Source organism: Ceratosolen solmsi, unplaced genomic scaffold, assembly GCF_000503995.2.
Source record: "Ceratosolen solmsi marchali unplaced genomic scaffold, CerSol_1.0 scaffold25, whole genome shotgun sequence".
In the NCBI taxonomy this organism is placed as follows: Eukaryota; Metazoa; Arthropoda; class Insecta; order Hymenoptera; family Agaonidae; genus Ceratosolen; species Ceratosolen solmsi.
The window spans coordinates 1353384-1380198 of NW_011948444.1; the positions used below are offsets into that span (position 1 = coordinate 1353384).

The 26815-nt window shown below is 32.8% G+C and overlaps 2 protein-coding genes across 2 annotated transcripts; both read right to left on the bottom strand.

Moving 5' to 3' along the window:
* Positions 1 to 869: 869 nt before the first annotated feature.
* Positions 870 to 14958, bottom strand: chn (zinc finger transcriptional factor charlatan). The gene is made up of 8 exons (XM_011504345.1): positions 14815 to 14958; positions 9976 to 10161; positions 8488 to 8798; positions 5944 to 6191; positions 4796 to 5311; positions 4036 to 4422; positions 2831 to 2935; positions 870 to 1605 (listed from the first exon to the last, which is right to left on the bottom strand). The coding sequence occupies exons 1-8, from the start codon at positions 14912 to 14914 to the stop codon at positions 1161 to 1163; spliced, it is 2298 nt and encodes a 765-aa protein (XP_011502647.1). The 5' UTR covers positions 14915 to 14958; the 3' UTR covers positions 870 to 1160.
* Positions 14959 to 14985: 27 nt separating this feature from the next.
* LOC105366073 (uncharacterized) lies at positions 14986 to 21329 on the bottom strand. Its single transcript, XM_011504388.1, has 3 exons — positions 21250 to 21329; positions 20522 to 20741; positions 14986 to 15059 (listed from the first exon to the last, which is right to left on the bottom strand). Exons 1-3 carry the CDS (start codon positions 21327 to 21329, stop codon positions 15039 to 15041), a joined length of 321 nt encoding a protein of 106 aa, XP_011502690.1. The 3' UTR covers positions 14986 to 15038.
* Positions 21330 to 26815: the final 5486 nt, after the last annotated feature.

A 26815-nucleotide genomic window follows, 5' to 3' on the forward strand; every position in this document is an offset into this window, starting at 1 on the left:
TTCAGCATGGATGTCGATTTGTGTGATCAAAGAGTGCTTATTACGATTACCTTTAAATAAAGCCATATATTATTATTTTTTTATGCTTTAATAATGGGGACCAGTTTTATTTCATATCATTTGTTAATAATTTTGCTCTGTCCTTGGTTTGATTTTGACATTAAGCAAATTTACGGAGTAAGATATTGTTTGAATTTATAAATATTAAAATAATTAATTTTTTTTTTTTTTTTTAGAAAAACTTACATTTAATTATTTAATTTACATAAAGAAGAATTATAAATATTACATATTTTATGTTTGAAACATATAGTACAGCTTAGAATCAATTTCATACAAATAATATTCAAAAATTAAAAACTTTCTAAAGTAACTTATTAAGTGCTAGCGTATAATATTTGAAATGTTCGCAATCTAAGTAAAATCTTAGTAATTTCTATTTCATAAATTTACATATTCCTTTTTATATTTCATAGATAATAGTTTGAGGTAGATTTTTCTATTATTTTACATATAGTTCAATTTATATATCGGAACGATGTCGGTAATAAAAATGTTTAATATTCGTGTAACATTCAAATTAGAAGTCACATTTTACTTCATACTGAAATTTTTTATTCAAATAATCTTCCATCGTTGATAAACAACAACGCGCATATTTACAAAATACTTATGTCAATATGATTCTTACATTATATTCTAAATACATAAAAAATTATGATTAAGTTCTCTTTCTATCAATTACATCGTAAAAAGCAATTAAAGTATAAAAAAATCTGATTCTTAAAAGAAAGGAGTAAGAAAAAAAACAAAAAAAAAACAAAAAAAAAAACAAAAAAAAACAAAAAAACAAAAAATCTCTCTCTCATGCGACAATAAATAAAATTTGTCTTTCATTTTATGTTGTTCTTTCATCACATGTAAATTTAATCAAACGGACATTAGTAGAATATTTCACGCGCCGATTACGTTGTATTGAATTTCCCTTGACAAGATAGATGTAACAGTCGAACGGAAAAGCTTAAACTGTAAATTTAACAATTGAGGAAGAAAAAACATTCGTTAATTCAGCACATTATTTATATGTTGATGCATATGAGGCCGAACGTACTTTGGTTGAGAGGAAAAAGCATTGAGCCATTAACGAGCCCCAGCTTGTGCTATCTTTGGTATTCGAGGGCGTGTTGAGTGTAAAGAGTCGCCTTCAAAGTAATCGAAGCCCCAGCAGCTAAAATCTTCTTACTCTTCCAGTTTAGTGTCGTCTTCTTATGCCGCCAAAGCTTATGCAGTAACATGGACCGTGAATTATGATAAGGTCGAGTACGTAAGGCTCGAGCTGGTGCATCGTCAGGACAAAGGAAACACCTAAGCAGCGGTCGTTTGGCGGGTGCCCGAGTCTTCGAATCATCCTGTGTTTTAGCCGGGCCATTCTGCGGACTGACTATCGGTCTGCTGCTGCTGCTGTCGAGCATCGTCGTGATTTTTCGTGGCATCCGCTGCTTTCTAGAGCGACGCTCGCTGCACTGGAGAAACCGACTCTCGCAGGAGGAGGATTCCTGTTCCCAGCATGCGTTTCCCGGCATCGAGGCAATTTCGCTGCGATCGCTGTGCAAGTGAGTGTGCGATTTTTATTAAAGATTCTGTTTATGCGATTTATTTCATCACGTCACGTCTCATCATCATCATCATCATCATCATCATCATCATCATCATCATCATCATCATCATCGGTTTGTTTTTATTATTTTATCATCGTTTTATCATAGTTTGAATATACGCTTTTTGTTGGCTTTCGTACGTCTCGTATCCAGCGCGACAGTTTATTGCACACTTTAGATGTGGCGTTAGGTGCAGCCTCCCGCCCTTCTGGCAGATGCAACCCCCAGCAGAAGCGCCATAGTCGCAGAGGGCTTTACCACCTCGTGGCTGCAACCACCGCAGCGCTGCGTTTCATAAGTTACATTCCCATTATTTTCACACGTTATTACAGACATTGTACTTTTTTTCAGCTAAGCTCGTGCGTGCGCTTGTCAGAAAAATATCTCGGTCAACGTTCGCTACAGCATTTAACATTGACATGAATTAAATGAACAGAGAATATGTTATTTAGCTTTTATTCATAAAATTTGCCAACTACTATTAAATTTAATTACAATATATTAATGTTGAATCCGCGTGTTAATTTATAAATGAATCATTTCAACATGTAAAATTTCATGAATATTTACATCAAACCGATAATTAATTTAATCTACTACTTTTTTAAGTATTTAAAAGTCTATTTAAAAGCACAGCTCATTCCTACAGTATTAAGGTAATGTTTGCAAAAATAATTATTACATGTCCGATAGAATCTCTTTAAAGCATTTATTATCGGCACAGCCATTTTAAATAAATAAATAATACATTTCTCGAGATATTTTCTTGAATAATTGCACAAAAGCAAATTTATTTGAATAAATGAAACATGAAAATGCAAAAAAATTTAAAAACAAGCATGTATTTATAAAAATAAATAAAGCAAACGTGTAATGTATTTGTACACTTGTAAATGAAAAAAAAAATAATGGAAATTTTTCGATATACAATAAAAACATAATAAAACTTCAATGACACAAAGTGAACAACAAAAGTCAACAAAAAATCCACAACAATAATAAAACCGTATAATGTAAAGAGAAAAAAAATGTATCATTAATAAAAATAAAAATAGCCAATGATGTTTTAAGGTAATTCGTGATGAAAACACAAATTATTGCACATAATAGTGTATTAAGAGGATGGATCGATCGAACGTCATCCTGACTTTGAATAAAGTGTCGAAACTAACCCGAGAATCGTTGTCGGCGGTATAACCGTTGTTGCGGGTGCTATTGCTGCTGATGAAGCTGGGAAAACCGGAGGTCCGGGCGGTGGTCTTCCGCCGCCCACAGGACTGAAAGGTCAAATTTATATTTATTGGTTTTGCTTTCTTATGAATCACTCGATACTGAAAAGCGACTTACAAATCCTCTTTTCATGAAAAATAGAAGTGGACTTATTTATTATATATTTATAATGTGTCAAAAGTTCTTATCCAATAATGTAAAACCGGAATATAATGTAAAACTTCTCATTCGCTCACACACATATCATCCATAATATTTATCAGTATTCCGAAAATTTGCATTACTAATTTAATTTTCGTCAATATTTAATATAAAGAAATTTAGTAAATGTACTGCCAAATTAAAAAAAAAAACTAAATAAATAAAACAATGTTTAGCTCCTTCGTGAAAAACATCCCTTGAAACTTTAATTATTTATAATTTAGACATTGAATTATTTATTCGAAAAAATGCAACTATTACACAAACTTGATATAAAAAATAACTTTTTTAATTCTGTACTTTAAATTTGATAAATTAACACTAATGGCTTTATTTATTTATTTCTAGCTTTTATGTAAATATATTTTAAGAAAAAAGAACGTTATTTATTTTTTTTTAAACATCAATGTCATTTCATTTCAATGAAACCAATAGCTTTATTTAGCATTCATTCATTTACTTAAGACATTACAAATATCCAATCGGGCACATAAAATAAGTTAAAATCACATTTTTATAAATCATCATAAAATCATTGTATTTATATTATATTATTAAGGAAAAAAAATTTTTTTTTTCATTTAATTACAATTCTTATGTTAACTTAACTTAACTTACAAAAACAGTAACTTTAAAGTACTATTTAAGCAGTATCATAGGCATATTTATAATGAATTACGCTCTTCTAAATTAAAACTGTTCGAAAGTTAAAAAATGAAAAGAATCTGAAACGAAAATCTTGTAAGAAAAAAAAAGAAGAAAAAAAGAAGAAAAAAAGAAGAAAGAATTTAGTCTCCAAAATAATTTATTCCCAACGATATTGTAAGAAACCATACATATTTTATATGACATTGCCTTAATGAATAAATGAGGTGAATATTGCTGTTAACTTGGGCTCAATTGACAATACAATAATGAACTGTAAGGGAAAACGAGAAAAACTCACTGCATCGACTGTGGTTGCTGTCGTTCGCCGTTGTTTTGGGTTTGCGATTGCTGTTGGTGCTGCTGTTGTTGTTGTTGCTGAACAGCGGACCCTTGTTGGTGGGCCGTAGCGGCTGCGGCGGCGGCGGCGGCGGCGGCAGCGTTTGCATTGCTTACCCGATGTACATGGAGCTGATGCACTTGCAGCTGCGCGAGATCTTCAGCTAAAAAGGAGCAGCGCGAGCACTGCCGACGATTATGAACCTTGAGAACGTGGGTAGCGAGTCGCTCGGCTCGCGCCGCCTTATATTCACACAATGCGCACGCGAACGGCTTTAGATGCGTGTTGAGATGTCTTTTCAAACACCAGTTGTCAACGCCACTCCACGAGCAGTAACAGCACGTGTACCTGGGGAGAAGAAACACATATCGCGATAGTAGCTTCATTTAGAACGTAACGTTGTCACTAGATATGTACTCACATATTCTACTATACTATTAAAACATTATAAATACAAATGATAAATGATATTGCGCAGCTAATCATGAAACGGCTGTCTAATAAAGCGTTTCTCGTTCCTGTCCAACGTTTATTACACGACTCATTGCCTAATTGGAGGATCGAGCTTTTAAATATCGTTTTGCAGGAAAATCGCTTTTGGGAAAGGCTCGATTTCACCGTTAAAGGAAAGGGATTGTTCGAAGGTTCGAAGTAGTGGGGAATCGTAGAGCCCTCGTAATGGGAAAAAAATAATTTTAAAATAAAATTCTCCGTGGCTCACCTGCGCTCTTGGTTAGCCTTGGATGAGCCAGCGCTGCCACTCTTGAAGTGGCTGCTTTTGCCGCTGCACGCGCCATTCTGTATTCTGCGGGCAGCCTGCGCTACGGCGTTGTGCACTGCGTTGTGAACGGCACTGTGGACGGCGGTGACGGGTGCCGCGGCCCCGCAGTTGGCTTCCGGCTGCTGCATCATACCACCGACGTTGGCGGCCGCCGCTGCCGCCGCGACTACAGCCGAGGATAGTGAAGCAGCTTGGTAGAGAGCCGCCGACGTAGTCGGGGCCTGCAATTGATAACTCGACGTCGCCGCGATATCGGATTGTTGCTGATGTTGCTGATGCTGCTGCTGTTGCTTCGCGTTAGAGTATAGGGATCCGGTGGGGTAAGGGCCGACGTTATTATTGTTGCCGGCGTTGCTACCGTTGGGCTCTGTCGATTGGAGACTCGCGGACACCTTAGCTGCAGAAGAAATCGATCCCACGGGTCGTCGTATTCGAGATAGCTCGTACGTGTGCTCCCTTTTAAAAGTCAAGATTTATGTGTACATGATTGGGACGTTGCATTGGAATGGACGAGTGATTCTATCGTTGTGCCGAACATAAGCGACTTTTATAACACATAAACACAGCCAGCCATTTAGCTCTCATCTCAAGCTTCGCTCAATCTTTCTATTCGCGTGCTTTCGCTTTAATTGAACTCACGAATCTTGTTCGATAAAATCGCGACGATTGTTCGTACTTGTCGATTAATTCTATCGCAATTTTGAAATCTATCCTATTTATCGAAATCTCGCTCACGATAAAAAGCTCATATTGCAATTAGGACAATTACTAAGTAGAGCGGCTGAAATTATCTTACGGCTTACGCGCGTTGCGAATCGTACATCAAAGTATCTCTACTATCATTTATCTTATTATTATGTTAATGTTTTTATTCGTTATTATCGTACTCGTTTGGCAATGAAAAGAAAATGACAACATTACTTTGGCTTATAAGAGGGACAAATAGACAAATGATTGTCTACGCAAAGCTCAAAAATCATCGAACACCGCATAAGCGAAAAGTCATTATAATGGATGGAATTGAGGTAAACGTAATCGTTCGATTAATCAGATAATGAAGAGAAGGAGATGGAAATTTGCCGCAATACCTGTGCATCCGCAAAAAATGTTTCTTCACGTGATCGGCTCGGCTAAAGGGCTTATAGCACACGTAGCAATGAAAAGGCTTCTCTTCGCGGTGAATGTTCTCGTGACGGGTGTAGAGGTCTCGTCTGTCCGTGCCGTAGGGACAATAGAGGCACGTGTATCTTTTGCCGCTAGCACTGTTGGCTCCTCCAGCACCACCTCCGGCGGCATTCGTCGATGCGCCGAGGTTCCCTGGCATCGCGGCTGAACTCTGTTGCACATTACCGGACAATACCGAAGGACAATGAAAAGTGTGAGTGTTTCAGCTCCCGTAGCTCGAGAGCGCGCAAACATTCGTTCGGGAAAATGGCTCGTGGGAAATCATAGGCACCGGGGAAATCTTTGAGAAGGTCGTTGGCGCATTTGGAATAATACGACGCTACACCCCCTCCCCCTCCCTCCACCAGTCGAACCCAGCCAACCCTCCTCCAAACCCCCACGCACGACCGCCAACCCTACACGCTCGAACAACTCGAATGCTCTTGCGTGACATTCATCCACAAGTCCCTGTCCGCGTAAAATTCTTATATCTTTTGCCCATTACGGGCATCCAGAAAAATTACATTTTTGCTATTTTAATTGCCAGAAAAACGAGCTCGTTTACATGTCCGTGAAAAGGTATCAACTACCTTTGACTTTGAATCGCGTCAGAAAGTTGGCTTGGAAAGTGAGAACCAAGCGAGTCTATTATACTTTCGCAACCTTCTATGCGGATCTTTTTAACTCCGTGTTTTACTTTGCCTTTCTCACGTGCAATCGAGTCAACGGCAAGCTTTACATGACATAAAAACTTTATTAAAGAATGATTTTGTCAGTCAGTTGAAGAATAGTCAATCCGTACACTTATCGCGTTAATTTAGCGAACAAATTCCGTTTAACTAATTCGACACGCTTACATAACAATTTTAAACAACAAACTGTTGATCGACATTATCGTTATTATCTATATTAATAGCATCATTATAACATAAATTACAAAAGCTTATCAAACATAAAGTTATTTTCTAAGAATTTTTTTTTTAATACAATCGAATTCGATGAAATAAATTTTTGTCAATTTTTGTAGTAATTTAAAAATTACTAAATATCTTGTACTATCTTGAGAATACCAAAAACAAAATAAAAAATCAATACAATATATTGCCATAAATATACGCGACGCAAAGTGAACGCAAGCAAAGAGAATTAACACATTAATAAATTTTCTAAATCATCGATAATGATAAATACTTTAATTTACCAAAGCTAAGTTCCTTCAATTTGTGTTAGATTTTTCCTTTTCGACGCAATTTCTCATATTCCCTTTAAAAATAATTTATACTTTTTTTTTATTAAATAATTTTTGCTTTAACGTTGCATCAATCCATTGTCGTTTGAATTTAATTAGCCAATATTCTACAATTAAATTATCTATAATTTACAATCATCGATTAAAACAAAATTCAAACGAGATATTTGCGAATAATTCTGTATTCACAAATTATATACGTTTTATAGAGATAATTCTTTTTTTTTCTTTTCTTTTTTTCATCAAAATTATAAGGTAATATATCATAACAAATAATCTTCAATTAATTGAGACAGAATTTACTAAAAAATATTCCATTTAAATGAATGTAAAAAAAAAGTAATCGTAATAATGGAAATATTATAATTTTTGTTTAAAGTTATATAAAATTGCCTTATGAATATCAAACTTAATGCAGTAATTGGTTGGTAATATAAATTGCATTTATTAAATATGCTCATTAAATAAATTAATTTAATTTTCGTCAATGGTTCATGAATTAGTTAACTGCATTATATTTACAGTATTAAAGTCAATGTACAATTTAAAAATTGACAAGATACAAATTCGGTTAATAATATTATTGAAATGCAAGGCACGAACATTGTTCGAATTAGTTTAAAATTATTGATATATACATACAAGTTCTGTTATATTTTAATACAATTCAATAAATTTAATAATATTTTAATAAAATAATAATATCATTCAATAGAACGCGTTACAAGTAACAGTAGAACATTACATTAATACCTTTCGCGAAATTAGATGAATATAATATATTTAATACATTTGTTATACTAGAATAATTACAAGAAGCCGTATTTTCTATCTCATTCTTTTCTTTTTTTTCTTATTTTTATATTACGTACACGTTATTAAAACATTAATTATGCACTATGAAATACGATAAATATTTGCAAAATAGCAATAGATGGATGGCAATTTAATATTACTGATTTGTATGCCAATTAGTGAGTAAAAAGCGCGACCAGTAAAATAAAATAAAAAATTAAATTATATTTATTGTTTTGTTGTCTTGAATGTTTGTTTGTCTTGAATTTTAAGCTTCAAAGAGCGATTAACATTTGATTTTCGATTAAATAGGATTAAAAAACATTGGATAGATTGGTAAAGAATAGTCGTGAGTAAAGATTTAGAAGTATCGCGACAGATTGTGAAGGAAGGTGCTCGGGGTAATTGGTTATTGGTCCCTTACCTGATGCAAGTGCTGGGGTGGCGTTGACGGTAACTCCTGCAGCAAAAAAGTAGAAGTGACGGGCAATAGAGCGGCTGGGATAGTTTGGGTCTCTTGGGTGCGTCGAGTGGGTGGGGCCGACCGCTCTGCACGGTCCCTTACTCTTTCCAGATACGAGACGACCTCCTCGAGCTTCAGCTCCCCCGCGCCGAGGTAATCCTTACGGCTGGAATGCAGCCGGCCACGACTACTCTCTTCGCCGCCAACGCGCGACGAGTGCAACTCAACGAAGTGCTCGGCTACCTCTCGAGGACCACTGCTCATACAATCGCCTACGCACACAGTCAAGCAAACCCCCTTACTTATAGCTTACTTTCCTACGAGCTTCAATGCTCGACCAATTTCACATGCTTATGCTTAAAGGGGCTGAAGAGTGATTTCCATTAGTCTTATTATCTATTATATTTAATGAATCGGGATGCGCGACATGACATTATATGCCCATCGGAAAGCAAAGCAATAAATCTTTTTATCGTTTGGTAGTGAGACCTAGGGTGTTAGCATTTCTGGAAAACGCTCTTCAATTGCACGAGTCATTGTCTAATTAACAATTTGTATAACTCTGGTACTTTTTACCAACTCCATGTAACTAATGAGATCTAGCTAATGTATAATCGCATCATACTCATAATCATAATCCAGCGTACCGATTAACTACTAGATTTCTTATTTATAAATAAGCTGCTGCAAGCTTGATACAAACCAAGCATTGATTTACAATTTTCAAGGGGATGATGAGACTTACAATAAATGAGCCGTTATACGTCAGTTATAGAGTTCTCTCTTTAGTGACATGTTTGGTATTACTTTAAATTACCATGAGGCTTAAATACGAACCATGCAATATATTGTTTTTAATGCGGGAATCATTCTTCAATCAAACTAATTTTGTGAATTATTATTATGTACAAGTGACTCGAAGCGACAGCCACATATCCGTGAAACTGATAAATATTTTTTTTGTAACGCATGTAAGACAGACACACTGTGGTAGTACACAACTAAGTATAATAGACCCTCCCCCTTCTTCGTCTTTTTCTCAGACCAATGAAATAAATAGGTGCTGAAAGTAAATGCACAGCAAATAAGAATATTTGTCGATAAAACATACGATAAAATAATACAATTGTAAAAAGCTTTCAGTGTAATAAAATAATAGATCGGACAAACGAAAATGAAAATATAAATGTCCTCCCATCACGAGGACTCTTGAAAATGCCGATAAAAGGCAGTTTCGTAAAGAGCCGCAATCATTGGTCATTTGCCAATCGAACGCAGGATAATCCAAGGTATTCGCGCGCGATACACGTGAAGCGATGCTCGTGTGTGTGCGCGTGCATGGCCAAACGATAAAAAGAAAAAGAATATCGGTTAAATAAGCGATACAACAAATAAGATGAGGCTGGTTGTTTCCCCGTTTCTAAGACTTGCACAGAGAGCAGCTCTTACCGCACTCGTAGCATCGCCAGGTGGAAGTAGCCGCTCGATAGGCAGCGATACGACTGCCTTCGGTGCCCTTGAGCGGCTCGTCGTCTAAGGTCCAGTTGCCGTCATCGCTACCGTCCGTACCATTGCCCGTGTCCTCGTCGTTCTTGTACGACACCGACGTCTCGAACTCGTTCTGCACGCTCGACGCTATGCACAGAGGCACAGCACGCAAAATAATCATCTTTAATTTCCCGGTCAATCAATGCATCTTTAAACAGTCAGCACAGGACTATAAAATCAAGCCTCGACCTGCTCGACTTCTTTTTTTACATTACAAAGATAGCCTAAATAATACTGCTGTTTCGTTCTAAACGGACCCCCAACCCCACCCACCCGCCCACCACAACCCTCTATCCCCCATCACATCTATCTATCTATCTATCTATCTATCTATCTATCTATCTATCTATCTATCTGTCTGTCTGTCTGTCTCATCCTGTACGATAAACTCTATTCTTCCTTTTTGCTCTACATAAACAATTAAACATTAAAGATCTTCGGTGCCTTGGTTCGGCACTAGAATTTAATCGATAAAGTTTCGATATTTTCATAATGAAATAACCCATCAATGCACGCACGTACACACACAAGCTCAAACACGCGTATAAGCACGCAGGCACACGCACACTAGCTTACCATGAGGGTATTTAATGAAACTCGTAGAAAGATTTAAAAGTTCATATTTGCTTAAATATAAAATTTATTCACATCTTTAAAAAGATTTAATGAGTTTAATTAGAAATATCGATACATTCTTCGACTTAAATATTCTTTGTAAACTGTTCTAATAATTATGATAAATTATTTAAATAATTATTCAAATTTTTTAAATATATCCGATAATTTTCTTTATATCCTATGGTTAATTAATCCTAAGACTAATTATTAAAATAAAACTACTTTTGACAGAAATACGAAATCTTTCGTTTAAATTTATTTAAATGAAACTGTTACATTTCAAGCGGATACTATCCACGAACAAAAAATAATGTGTATTCCGAAAGATTACGCTTATATTACAACCGTGAAACAAAAGCAAATTAGTCTCTATCAAAATTTGATTTTCTGTAATTGAACAAAAATAACTCAACGAGAAAACCCATTCAGAAGATTCAAGTCTAACTGATACCACAGCATTTTATGCGGCAGAACTTTAAAGTATGGAATGAAATTCTCTGCTACATTTCTAATTAATATAGCACTTAGTCGTGTACAACCGTAAGGAACGGATATTGTCGTTAGAGAGCTAACAGACTCGACTAATTGCCTCATACTGCAATTAGCCGATTCAATTCACCTGTTTCACTCTTCTCGCCAACTTTTACGCTCACTCACTCACTCACTCACTCACTCACTCACTCTCTCTCTCTCTCTCTCTCTCTCTCTCTCTCTCTCGTATACGTTCGTTCAGTCTTTCTGTCTATCTGACATTTTTTTTCTAACTTTCTCGCCTTTTTACTCTTACTCACTCACTCACTCTCTCACTCACACACACACTCTCTCTCTCTCTCTCTCTCTCTCACATCTATCTATCTATCTTTCATTATATATATATATATATATATATATATATATATATATGACAGTTTCTTATATATAATTTCTAACAATGACTTGACATCGTCAAACCAACAGACTAAGGCAACTGTACATGGGGAACATAGCAAATGTGATTTCGTGTGCATGTTTAATTATATCTACAGATATAAAACTACGTGACAATCGATTAGGTTTATCAATGCATTTGGCCATGGATTACATAGCAGGTCAAACTAATCCCATACATTCCCTATTCTCTCTCACTCACTTTTTTCACTCGCTATCTCACTTGCTCTCTCACAAATTAGCTACGTGGAACCATAGTGTAGATGATAAATTTTGTACTATTATATACACATTACCAGTCATGTATTGCACTCTATAGGTTCAATTCATTAGACCCTAAATTGGTAGTCTGTAGAACCAACTCGAACGTTGCGTTGAATGGAATTAGCCATAACTAAGATATTCTCTCTTTATCTGTTGTTTGTTTTCTCAATCCACTTTAGTTATACTAAAGCTATTGTAATACATATAGAGATAAATTTAATTAAGATTCTCTTATTTTTACAATTATCGCATAGATTAGCAGAATTTATTCAATTATTTCAAACTTCTCTTGATGATTCTACTTTTTATAATTCTATATTTTTATTATTTTAAATATATTTCGAAATTTATTTGATTCCAAATTAAAATCAATCATTCGTACAATTAATTGAAAAAAATTAGTTATTTAATAACTTTAAAATTTTGCTTGAAAATAGAAAATAATTTTATTGAGCCTGTATAATTAAGTATTATGATTAAGTAGCGAAAAAATTCATAAATAATAAACATTATAGCAACTGCTATTTATAAATATGTCTATTAATCAAAAAACTGTATAAAAACTTATAAACGTAATATTATTAAATATCGTCTAACGTTGTTTGATATCTCGTTATTATGTATTATTTCTAAAGACTATCTTACAAAATTGAATCCATGAATATGTATATGAAAAAATTAAAGCAAACAATAAATTTACATTGTAATCAAATGTAATTAAAAATAATTCTAATTAATATTCTTCAAAATATCTACATTGTAGCTATTTGCTATTTCAATAATACCATTACACTCCTTGTATACGATTAGAACGAAGCAATCTATTTAATGATTATATTTTTAAAAATGATGCTAGTAGTTTTCATTACGTTTAAATATTCAATTATTACTATGCGTTCGTACGATTTAGAAAGTGAAGAAATTTTTAAGTAATTTTTTTCAAAAATATCAGCTCATTATTCAAAATGCTTATATTTCGCTATGCTAAAGTGATTGGCAAATGAAATATTTACGAAAAATAGAAAAAATATATTTAGTATTTAATACATTCAATGCAACATAAAACGCCTATAAGAAATACAAGAGAATAACAAATTATTGTCTTTCACTTGAATTTTAATTTGACGTTAGAATTCAATAAATATTCCTTTTCTACACCATCAACGAATAATAATTATAAATTTTTATATTCATTTCGATTTTGCATTGGTTGCTGAATTATCTAACCAGAAAAAACGGTAAATACAAGAAATGTGTAAAATATACATTATCATATATACAAATCATACAATTAATAATAATCTTTCATTAATATTTAATTTATTAAGAACAAATATTACTTAAAAATAAATACATTTGCAATTGCAGTATTAGTTTGAATATTATACAACTGACAATCACACTCAATTGCATTAGATAAGTTTGTATATTATTAATCTTGATTCAAAATAGTTACAATACACAATAATATTTATATGTACATATAAAAAGTTAAATATTTATCGTAAAATTAAAAATGAGTGATTTTCAATTTATTAATTAATTTTGTTTTAAATAATATTTATAATTACATTTTATGCAATATTTAATGCAAGCAAATGTTTTCAATCTAATTCCAACCAAATATATACTCGAACAAAGTAGGAAAATAAATACTCACTTATACTTGAAATACTATTAATATATTTTAATTTACATTAAAAATTTATATAAAATTCAATTATGTTATACTGTTTATAGAGACATTGAAAATATAATTTATTTAATATGGAATTTAATTTTTATCGATGTTCTTACAATGTAATATCCATAATTGTCCATATACTTTTAGATTAATAACATGCAATCTATCATTAAACCCCGCTCCCCTCCCTCCCACAATAAATATACCATTAATAGTTGCAATTTACCTATGTTTCTAAAACTTGTACTTGGATATTTTTGTCATTATTTAACATAACAATCAATCCTAAGTATCGATGTCAAGCAATTATAGTAAGTACATTAAAAAAGATATTATAGAAGCCCATTAGAGATGTGTCATTATGAATTTTTCTTATAATTTCACCGAATGTTTTGACATTTTTTATAATTTCTTTATGCAGAAAAACATATTAAATTTGTTTTGAAGTAGATGATTTATGTATCCCAATTACGCGATGGATTTTTATTAAATTCAATAAAGAATATTATTGTGCAATACAAAAATTCAGCTAAAATATATTTTACATTGTAATTGCATAATACAATGTAAAAATCATTACTTCTGTTATTTAATATTAAATTTACATAAAAATATTGCACTGTCTTCATGTGTTATATTTTTTATCGAATAAAATTGTTCAAAAGACATTGTATTTTGCAACAAAAACCAAATTCCCGCAATATAAAATAAAATAATTTAGACATCAATTTATATAATAGTTTTAAAGTAAAATATTGTAGAAAAACTAATTTTTTAAGGCTCCGGTTGTACTCGCATACAATGGACACGGTTTTGAAAAGATTATTACTAATATGAGAAGATTTGTAATCTATCTTATCGAATTGTAAAAATATTTTTTTATAAATCGTAACTTATTTTTATCATATTTATTTAATTTGTGAGGAAAGTTAATTTGTGTAACAACGCATTCGCCTATTAGAGGAGTGAAAAAAGCGTAATAAATATAATTTCGAAGTAGCTACGATATATTAATTTCTCTAAAATGGGGGTAAAACGATTTTTCGCTTAACAACACGAGCTCAAATTCCATCATTACAGTCGAATTACTTATACGACAATGCAAACTTTTCCCAGCTGTCAGCTGAGATACTTACTACACTCATTAAATTAATTAAATCAAGGATCATAAAAGACTCCTATTAAAATAAAAGAATAGTGAAAAAATAAAGCATACACCTATCAATGTGAACATGAAAACTTCTTACTTCTGTGATCAGGATCCTCGCCGTAAAGTTTCCTTGTGATTTCCTTGAACATATCCTCGTAGCAGTCAAGTCGACCAATTCCAGTGCCGCTGGTCTCCATCTCGCGAACAGCTTCGGAGGCGCCACCTCGTCGCTTTTCGTGAAACAACGTGATGGGTGCGCCTCCTCCTCCGATTCTTTCGTCCTAGGTTTTGCCCCCGAGAGATTCGATCCCTATACCTGCTTCACCACCCTCTCGCCTTTACCTGCGCATTCAATGTTTGTATGTACTTGAAAGAGCTACGCCATCTTACAGATGAGGCTGTCACGCATTTTTAGCGCTGTGGGCCAAGGCAGCTTCGTACGTTCGTTTTTGGATGTTCTTTGTCAAGACGTATAAAGTTTTTTAGATGCGCTTAAAGGGAATTTCATGGACTCTCGAAGGGCTGAAGATGTGTAAATCTACATAGTGGCTTTCGAGAAAAATTCTCGCTTACGTTACGACTACATGAACTTTCGTTGATAAAGTTTATTCTTCCGTTTAAGTTATTCTCATTTTTTTCATAATAAACGTTTCCTTTGTTAGTTTTCTTTTCTCTGTCTCATTGTGAAATAAATAGAAAATAACATGTAAGTAGGACAAAATAACACGTAAAATTAAAAAACCTTTATCAGCAATAATTTTGACACATAAGTAAGCTCTTTGCCCATTGATAAATGAAATTTCACTTTATACTTCAGTATCTTAGCACATTAAATTCTTCTTAACATTTGCTTTTTATGTTCAGAATATTATGTTAGAATTTTCATTACGATACAAAAGGAAGGAATAGAATGTTATTCAATGTTATTATGTAATCATTTATTATTTAGCATAAGCAAATTATGAAATAAATGTATAAACGTAGAAAAATTAATTGAATAATTGAAAATTTGAATGCGTAAAACTCTAAAAACAAAATTTTGTTCAATATATTTAAAATTATATAATTAGCGATATAGATTTTGTTTAATTACTGAATTAATTAAACACAAGAATGCTAATATAATGTTATTTAATAAATTAAGATAAAAATTTGCTACGAATTTGTTTAGTTCTAATGATATTTGAAAATTACTAAAAATACTAAAAATAATTTTTAAGTATTTTATTTCTAAAAATTGACAATTAAGTTGAGTACACATTATAAATCTATTAAAGATTTTAAAATATGTTTAAAATGAAAAATGCGGAACTTTTGGTCCAATCAAACGAGCCATTCATACTTAGTAAACCACTAAAATATTTAAATAATGTAATTCAAATGAATTATTATTAAGCACTAACGAAAAGTATCGGTAAATATGTTATTCAATTTAATAATTTAATATTTTTCAATCTACTCCACAAATACATTAAATGAAATCTAATGAAATATTATTCAACTATTAAGTATTTACATATAAATATAAAACGTATTATTAATTTTTAAAAAAATTAATTTTCTCCGTTCATCAAAAATTCGATTTATTAGAAGGAAAGTATTCTAATGCAGCTTAATTTTTTTTTTATACATAATACCATAATAACAAATTTTAAAAACTTGTTTTAAAAAATTGTTTTAGTATGTGATGCTTGTATGTTTCGGAAAATTATACATAAATTATTAATATTAGTTATTAAACATCAAGGCTAATCTATATAATAGATAAAATAGATAAAGGTTTATCTAGTTTATAAAATTTTAATTTTTAAAAAAAATAGTATTTAGATTTCTTAAGTACATCAATAAGTATTTACGGGGGCTAGTGCTACCGAAAAACTTTATACAAATATACGTAACTAACGCGCGCGCGGATAGAATGAGGGATAGTGTGCATGCGCGCGCCTACGTGTGTGCATGTGTGTGCGTGTGCGTGCGCGTGTGCGCCCTGACGCATTTGAGAAAGAGGGAAGTGAACTATTTTGAAAGCAGCATAGCAATCAAATAGGAATTCAATCGTAGTAGTTCGTGAAACTTTGGCAGAAAACTGACCTACAGTGTGAGACTGAGTCAGTTAACGACTTTGCAACTGTATTGATCGCACGCAACACTATTTAAAGTGCGAGCCAGTATCTACAATAGCATTATTTTCCCTTCCTTTTTCCATTTTTACACATAAACGAGAATGCATGGTGGACTAGGCGAAGGAGGGTGACAGTGAAGGGGGGGGGATCGATCGAATTAGCAAAAAGTTGCAGCAGTCCCTTTCGAGCTTACAACCTTCTTTTCTCCAGCTTTGCAAGCTGCTACGTGTGTGAAGCAGAGCATAAATGCGGTTATCTAGAAGGAGGGATACACGAGTCATTCGCGAAGTCAACCCGTCAGTCGCATTCGTCTCTGGGGATGTTTACTTAATTAAACAGCTTTGAGTTTACCACATTGTTTCGCATGGTGGAACTAGATGTCTTCATAGCAACTCCCCCCCCCCTGTAACCTCATCCACTTGTAACGCCACATTCTATTCGCCATCTATCTCTAGCTTCTTTCGCTTCACTAGTTACTCATCTTTTATTCCTATGGTTATATTAAATTTATTTATTCTACTTTGTTTATATTACATATAAACTCAAGATTTTGTTAAAATGAATTTATTAATTATTTGTTAACAATACAAATAATTACAACTTCTTGAAAAACTGATTAAAAAATGATTTATACTTTACTATGTAATACCGGATTACATTTATTTTAATTTAATTCAATTTACTTACTAATTAAATTTATAGTAATTTATGAATAGTATGTAGTAAAAAATATTTATATCAGTCAACGGAAATGAACATAAATAGATCGTAAAGTTTTGCTTCGATTGATTAAAAGCCCTCTATACCTGACTGATTACCAATTTATACTGCCCCTCATTCTACAAAATTCGTTACATAATCCAAGTCCTGAAATTGTTGCTCTTATTTTTTTATCATTCGCAAAAGCAAAAAAAAAACTAGAAGGTCAAACGAAACTAAGACATGGAAAAGCACAAAGATAACGATTTATTCATAATAGTAAAAGTAATAATGGTACTAGTGTTGACCTATAGATATTAGTGTTAACCTATAAATGACACGAATAGCTTCAGAAGGTTCCAGAAGGACAAATCAAGAGGGCTCATGGAGCGCCCTATATAGGGACGGAAATAGGTAGCAACTAAGTCATCCATCGATTATTGTAAACTTGTGTCTTGCAAGTATGGATACGAGTGCACCATACACTATTTGTAAGAACCACGGTATGGTACATTTGTCGACTGACAAAGAGGATTAGTAGGTATTAATTGCCCCTTTTGGCACTTTCATTTATGCTCTCTTCTTTCTTAATTGTTGATTCGTTGAACAAATTAAAACTAGTGAGAAATGTAATATAAAAAAAGCGTTGCTATTTGATCTTAAATCAACACCGTTGGATATATTTTTTTGTTTCTGCCACTTTTACACATCGCGTGCTCTCGCGTAAACATAAATACAAACACAAACAAACCATTTAATTCCTTATTTATGACTGATCAACTTTTTTCAACATGCAAGATGATTTTCACAAGGAAATATTGTTTATTATATTCATTTGCAATTTTGAAATTTTATACGTTCCTTACAATAAATTTAATTATTTAATAATTTTAATATTATGTTAAAATTTCTATTTATTCCATATACATGTATATGTAATCAATAAACAAAAAAACAATAATTTATTTAATTTTTTTGCAAACATCAATGTATTTTATGCTTTTTAAAAATTTTTATATTGTTAAAAAGAACATAATTGGAATGAACAATTTTTTAACACCTCAGTTAACAATTTAAAATTTGTATTAAATTTGTTAATTATTGTAATTGTTAACAATTTACAATTATTAAAAATATATTAATTTGTATTAAATATATAAAAAAATAGCGTGTTAAGATTTTTCAAATGTAATCTCACTAGTGTAACTTAAACAATCTTCAATTAGTTTCATTATTAACAACAATAATATATAAAATATTTAGAAAAGCGTTAATCTGCTTTGATCTACAATACAAATAAACAATGTATTTTTAAGTCATGTATATATGTTGTCGGAAATGAGGTAAGGAACAGAGAAGTGCTGAAAGAAGAAACAGAGACGAGAGAGTGGGACGGAGCGTGGAGGAGGAGTGGTGAGAGGGGCTGGGGAGAAGGTAGAGAAAAGAGAGCAATAGAAAAAAAAAGTATGAATTGAATTAAAAATCAGAAACATCAAAAGGAGTCGTAATTGACTAGCAAAGAATAGTCTTAAAGGAAGAGAAAAATGAGGTAAAAAATAGAAAATAAAATCTCGTCCTGATTTTTTTTCTCTTTAAATCTGCATATTTATATCTTTTGTTTTCCTTGTCTATCTTCATTTCCAAAAATAGAAGAACTATTAATATATGGCAAATTATTAATGACAGAGTTTGTAGCTGTAATTATTAAAAGAAAAAGAAAAGAAAAATTCTTTTCATTTTTGGCGGTGTTCGACACCTAAAAGCATTATTTATAAAAACTAATGATATTCAAGGATCTATGCTTATTTTTAATTATTTGTTGCATGATTTGACAAAAAAAATTTCGCAATATTAATCACAAAGAATCGAGAAAATTAAAAAAATAAAATTACTCAAGACAATGATTAGTACAAGATTCAACGCTGAGTAAAGAATAGAGGATAAGCGGAAGAAGCATAAATGAAAATGTAGCGCGTGTACGCAAGACAGAGATAGAGATAGCGGTAGAGGTAGAGGTAGAGGTAGAGATAGTGGTAGCGGTAGAGGTAGCGGCAGTGGTAGAGGTGGAGATGGAGATGGAGATGGAGATAGAGATAGAGACAGCGGTAGGTAGTAAGAGGAAGAGAGATAGTAGGATAGAGGTAGAGTTAGTAGGTGCAAGAGAGATAGTAGAATAGAGGTGCGAGAGAGTGAGTGAACAAGAGGTGGTAGGACTGACAAAGAGCGTATATAGAGTGCAACGGATAAATCAATATCGCTATGAGGCGAGAGTAGGTAACCTGCGACTACTATCGCGGGAAATAGACGAGGTGGAGGACGGAACGATAGAAAAAAGCGGAGAAACTCGGGCATAAGAAAAAGGAAAAAGAAGCGGCGCGGCAAAGAAACGTGTTCCCCCCTTTGGTGTAAGCGCGCCGGGGTATTGACAAAAATTTTAGTTTGAGAACCTCTGGACCGTGGGTCGTAGGCGCTCGATTTTCGAGACGAAAACAGCGCGGCGTCGCTTCGAAGCGACACTCGACGAACGGACTCGAGTCAAGGACGCTTCTGACTTTCGGGTCTTCCCCCTCCGCAGCGCCACCGCCGTGAAACGCACTCCCGCCTGGGGACGCAGCACTCCTCGGGAGCCAGCAAAAGATTAACGAATCGCACGAGGAGGTGCGACAAACCGTCCGAAGCATCTTCTGAGCGACTACGTGAACGTGTCTCGAGTCAATAAGAACGAGTGAGAGAGAAAGTGTGTGCGTGTGCGTGTGCGTGCGTGTGCGTGTGCGTGCGCGCGCGCCTAACCAACCGACCGACCGACCGACCGACCGACCACTAGCGGTTCTCAATCGCACGAGTCACTGCCGTCTCTATCGTGGGGACCGTCGTCGCCGCTATCGCTGCTGAATTCAGGCGGTTCGCGCGGATCCGACGAGGAAGAACGAGAAGACGGTGTGGAGGAAAAGCCAAGTGGGACGTACGGATGAATGTACTCACGTCTTGAAGGCGCTCTTGGCTGGGCTCACACGTGCGGTCCTCCGGGAAGCGGGGGAGGCGGCGCTGCGGCTCGTCGTCGTCTTTGGTGGCGGCGGCGCCAAGAGGAGCACCAACACGTCGCTCGCAGGTTGTTTCCTCGACGGCGGCCGGGTGGCGAGTGGGTGGGCAGGCGGGGTGGCAGGCGGACGAGGTTGGGTGGATGGTGGGCGAGAGTGGGTGGCTTCGCTCTCACTCTCTCTCTCTCTCTCTCTCTCTCACTCTCTCGCTCATTCTTCCTCATTCTCCCTCCCTACTGCCGAAGCCGCGAGCGAGGGAGAGGTGGGGTGCCGCGCCGTCCTGCCTGCTGCCACCCCCTTGCTCATTCAGGCCCCAGCGAGCGAGAGATAGAGAGAGACGGGAAGCGAGCGAGCGAGAGAGAGAGAGAGAGAGAGAGAGAGGAGAGCCCATAGATGTGGACTCGTCGCTTTCTTCTAGCCCTCGTGTGCGTAGTTACGGTGCTCGGCCCGGCGTTGCGCGATGGGTGGTGGGGCATCGACGTGGTCGGCGAGGGGAGCGGTGGCAGCGGTCGCGCATAAGTTGGGCGCGGGACGAGGAGGAGGGGGTGGTCGAACGGTCTGGGAGGGGGGAAGCCGTAGGAGTATGAGGATAGCGGGGGCAGAGAGGTGCGTCCCCTCCCCCTAGCCGCTTGGCTGTCGGTTTTGGTTCGATCCTCCCCCTCTTGCGTCAACCTCCTTCCCCCATCCCCCGAAGCGGTTGCCTGCTGCCTGCCGCCTGCCGGAGTACCGTCGTCAACGTCGCTCGGCTTCATCCCGCCCCCACGTCGCTCCGGTTGTACCGGTCGCTCAGGCCTGGCTCAGACTGCCGGCTATAATGAGTTCCGTTCGTATCTAGGTGTGCGCTGCTGCACGTCGGCCTCGGTGCCTACGTCTACGCCAGAGCGCCAAGTCTCTATCTCCCTCCCCCTCCCGCACTCTTACTCAATCCTTCACTCTCTCTCTCTCTCTCTCTCTCTCTCTCTCTCTCTCATTCTCTCTCTCCGTTTGTCTCATAGGTTTACAGAATGGAAGGAAGGATACAGGTATTTCGTAGTGAAAGAGAGAAGATGAGCGAGGAAAAAACAGAAGGATTGTCAGTGTCGGTATTTGGACTTTGGAAAAACTACCGCTTCAGGAATCAGCGTCAATTCTTGCCTTAATTTTACTTTTGTAGCTTTGAATATATAATCTCTTATAAATGCCCTTCATCATTTTTAATTTAATTCCTGCTCGTGTATTACCATCCATTTCACCCGATTCCTATTTACCTAAAAACTTCGCTACAATTGCTTTTACGCTGTTTATTTAAGATTTTTATCCAGAGTCATTCCTTTATTTCCCCAAATACAATTAATAAAAACCTTCATTTTCAAGATTGTTTAAAAGAAACTAGTAAATTAAAATTTTTTATAAGGGAAGAAAATTTATAATACTGATTCAATATCTAGAAAATTTTTTTTTCTATTTTTTTTCTTCATTTCTTAAATGTGTTTATTTATTATTCAAAATTCGCTGTTATTCAATAATTTATACAAAGGTTAAAATCAAATAATAATAAGAAGAATATATTTTATTAATGCAAGTTAAAACTGTTAAACTATCGAAATCGAGCACTAATAATTCTCGTCTTTAAAGACATCAAACATACTAAATTTATAAAGTTCACAAGTTACTCATAAAATATCAAGCAATTTCACTTAGATAACAGTAAATTTGAAACATAATAATCATAATAAATAAACTTTTATTTTTATCAACTATCACAACTATCATAGAGATTACAATTTGCATAAACATTTTCATGCACATAATTACCTTTCCTCATATTGTTATTCATAAAAAAAGAAATATACAAGCGATTTGATTTCGTTACTTTGTTTGGTTTATCTTGGTACAAATAGTGTTAATAATCTGTAAAAAGCTGGCAAAATAATTTTCACATAATTTTTCTAAATGAATTTGACAAATTTTCCCCATAATATTCTTTTATAAATATATGACATATTATTAAACAATTATAATTAAATATTAATTTATTAGAATCTTAATATATATATATATATATATATATATATATATATTAAATTAATATAAAATTAATATCAAATAATAGGACCAAAACCAAATTGATATAAACATATATAAAGAATCGGGCTTTTATTTTAAAAAATCTACTAATGCATCTAAATAATATTACGTAATTAACAGTTCTACACATTTTATATGCAATTGAATTTGTTGTGAAATACATTTTTACAATTAAATTTACAAATATATTGGAATATCGTTAAAAATATTTATTTGTAAAATGTATTTAAGGTGAAGAGGAAGAATATTGAGGTATGTACTATCTATTTACATTTATAACGACAACGTGTAAGAACATCTATTTAAAAAATCATCCAAATAAATAAATATTACTTTTAAAACTATATAACTATATATGCGTGTGTGTGTGCTTCAAAATCTCACTTTATCAGTTATTTATGTCAGAAAAAAAATATTTCTGAAAATTTATATCCGATAATTTATACAATTATTGAATAATTTATGCAATTTTGTCGTATTCTATCAATACACTTATTTATAAAAGAATGCATGTATATATCTTCGCACAATTATACTGCGTTAAGTGCTTTATCTGAATTACAGTGATTGATTGTCTTCGAACTTTAAATAGAGCTGCTAATTAATTTAAAAGCAGGATGAAATGGTAAGCAAAGAGCGATAACCAGAAAAAAGCACAAAGCTGTAAATTGATTTTTTATTATTCTTTCGACCTTTACTAACCCGGTAGTTCACAGTTTCCTTTCATCGGCGAATCTGGTGAAATCAACTGAAGCGGAAGATCTTGATCAGTCGTTTTCGAATACTTATATTTAATGGATAGTAATTTAATTGAAGTTTTGCAATATATTATGTAAAAGCTGAAAAGATGAATATTACATCTTTTTCAAAGAGAATGTTGAAATAAAAATGAAAATTATTGAATTCTTGTATATATTCCTTGAATCCCATTACTTATAATATTACAAGTTTTAAGTCTTTTTATTTTTACTTATTGCTAATAAATAATCTCGATTATAATGTTGAAATATTATATTAAAATATACTTAATTATAATAATTTTATTAAATGTTTGAATTTTACTGAATATTTTATTATTAAAATTATTAATATATATTAATAATTAATATTCTACAAAATTTTGCTTCATTCTGAGCATTAAAAGTATGTTGTTAATATTTTTTTACAAATCTATTTATATTAAATTTAATGATATTGCAATTCGATGCAAATAGCCTCTGGAATATTTATGCATTTTTTAACTTATTAAAATATATTTTGCGTTAATGTATTTTTGTTTTATTTTATGATATGATTAGAAATAATATGATAAAACACATATTTTATCTTATTTCTTATTTATCAAAAATATCTTGTGTATTGTACGAAAAATAAATATTCTTAAAAAATTACTGTAATTAATTAATTATCAGTCATAAGTTTATTTTAATCAAATTTATATTGATTAAGCGTTTCGCGTTAATAATATCGATATTTTTAATATACTAATAATATTACACACTAATGATTTTCAGAATTGTAATGTGATCTATTAAAACATTTAATAACATATTTCATGATTTATTAGAAATTGATTATTTACTTTTTTTTCACCATTTCTTCCAAGCACTTTCTTCATATACGAAAAAAACTTATTTGTGCACTATATACTATACGATAGATTATATGTAATATTTTATTTTTAGAGAATCAAAATTGATTCGATTTAATATATAATTATTAGATATTATGTAAGTTCGTATTTAAATTAAATTACGAATTATATTAATATATAAATTAAAGGAAAATCATATTAAATGTTTAAATTAAACTAACAAACGAATTGCTTGTAAGCATGTTTTTAAAGCTTATATTATGTGTAAACATATAATTAACAAGGTTTAGAAATTTATTTAATTGTAAAGCAATAAATTTGAATTTTTTACTATAATTTATACATTTTTTCTCTATAAAAATCTTGTAATTACATAATACATGTAAAATTATAAGTTTTATTGATTTAATAATGATCGTACTATAATTTCAGTAATTTTCTCTTTAAGATACCAAGATTTATGTCTACAGTATCAATATACATGCTCAATAGGCCGATTAATATTGAAGAAAATAAACGTTCCAACAAATTTCAACAAATGCATAACATAAATTATCATAGAGAAAGATTAAAATTTTTCAATATTTGCATTTGGTACTCGAAATGAAGTAAATACAGTATGATAAATGCAATTCTGTACATTGTATACTTCTATACATTGTATAATTTGTACTTAAATAGCTGAAAGATTATTATAGATATTTCATATGCAATTATATCCTAATGTAGTATATAACTGAGATATTATACGCGTTATGAGAAAGGTTTATAAGCAAAAAACATTTATTACAACTGAGTTGAGATATTAGCTCTTGTACCGTCTACTGTAGCGCGAGCATTGACTTCATATTCGGTGGATTATAATTTACTACTCAACTACAGGCAGAAGCAGCTTAGAGACATTGCAGATTCGGTGAAAGAGCGACTTATAAAGCACGTTTTTCTTTACCATTCAATGGCCTTATACACCCACTATCACGGATGACTTACGTGTGATTCCAGCGACGAAGTTATGTGCGAAGGATGCGTTACTCGCATAGTAAAAACAAATGCTTTTAAATGAATAAAATGACCATTGAAACAAGATCGGGACATATTGGGTTAATAGTTCGCAGCTTCCAACGACTCGACTCACTTCAATCTCTATTTTATTTTTGACACTAAATGCCAGTCCGCGCATCTTATACATTTTGAAATTGGGTAACAAAATTTTAGCGTAAGCGCAAAAGAAACTATGTAAATCATAAATTCTGTGTTTTAAATTTTGTATTTGATAATTTGGGAGAAAATAATGGGACTGCTACATTGCAAAATTACAATTCTTTATGAATAATAAAAATTACATATTCTATTTTATACTTTATAAATACGTATATAAATAAAAATGCAAGTGACAATTATTATGTTATTAGTTATTAGTAATTCTACTAATATAAACGGTATCGAATTGTTATGTATTTATTTGGTAGAAAAAAAGTACTAATCGAGTGCGATATTTATAATTAATAATAATGAAGAATTATTAATTAATTGTAATAAGGTAATACTAACTTTATAAAATATCTATATACTAATTATAATGTTTATTACAATAAATTATTAACAGTAAATACCCGTATTAATAATATCTTTTATTTAATGAATAACTTATTAAAATGTAACAAAGATAGCCAAATACATTAGAATCCGTTTGAATTAGTCTTGTTACAATAATATATATATATATATATATTCATATTTTTGTTTAAAAAGCAGAAAGTAAATTATTACTATAACACGTTTAAACATAATAAATTTAAAGATAATATTTTATAATACTTTAAGGTAATATAATTATAATTGTATGTAATTAAGTTGAAATTTTTCTAACTAGCGTTACCGAATCGTCGAAACTTTTGATTTCTTTAATGGATTGTTTAATGTGCTCGAGACTGGCTTTAAGTATTCATTGAAATTACGACAAAAATGTCTTTTGTTTGACAAAAGAATGGAATTAATTATATTCTTATAAATTCGATAATTTTAAGTTCACTCAAGCAATCGCTTTTATCTGTCTCATTATTTGATTTGTTTTTGTGAAACAGCTGTCACCTCTATTTCAGCAAGTTTACGAGCTTCCTTGCATTCATTCCAGATGGAGCGACTTTGAGGAAATGCGCGTTTAATGGCAAACATTGCAGATTTCAGCTTTATCAGCAATTGTTTATTCAGATAACATTTTCATTTCTAGAGCGCCTAATGAATATATTTTTCTTAATTAATAATTGAATATACTATCACCACATGTCATTACATTGAAATTTTATTGTCGATTAATGCAAGGTTTATTTTATATTCTGCATAATTATAAGTTCAAAATTACCGCGGGGAAGCATTCGTTATTATTACACTATTTATGAATTTTTATCATCGATTTTCATGGATCGATTATTTAAAAAAAAATTACTTCTCTTATAAGGAAGAAGAATCATATCAATAAATAAATAATATATACGGTTAACATAAATAAATAATAAACTATATATATATATATATATATATATATATATATATATATATATATACGTATATATATAT

What these genes read in the sequence shown, in the direction of transcription:
- LOC105366073 (XM_011504388.1), bottom strand. Translation starts at nt 21,329, where the DNA reads ATGAAGCCGAGCGACGTTGACGACGGTACTCCGGCAGGCGGCAGGCAG. An exon ending in TCGGGGGATGGGGGAAGGAG is followed by an intron (nt 20,742 to 21,249) that starts GTTGACGCAAGA and finishes GTGAGAGCGAAG; the next exon opens with CCACCCACTCTCGCCCACCA. An exon ending in GCCAAGAGCGCCTTCAAGAC is followed by an intron (nt 15,060 to 20,521) that starts GTGAGTACATTC and finishes TTGAATGCGCAG; the next exon opens with GTAAAGGCGAGAGGGTGGTG.
- chn (XM_011504345.1), bottom strand. Translation starts at nt 14,914, where the DNA reads ATGGAGACCAGCGGCACTGGAATTGGTCGACTTGACTGCTACGAGGAT. An exon ending in CATTTTTTGCGGATGCACAG is followed by an intron (nt 5,312 to 5,943) that starts GTATTGCGGCAA and finishes GACTTTTAAAAG; the next exon opens with GGAGCACACGTACGAGCTAT. An exon ending in AAGGCTAACCAAGAGCGCAG is followed by an intron (nt 4,423 to 4,795) that starts GTGAGCCACGGA and finishes TCTTCTCCCCAG; the next exon opens with GTACACGTGCTGTTACTGCT.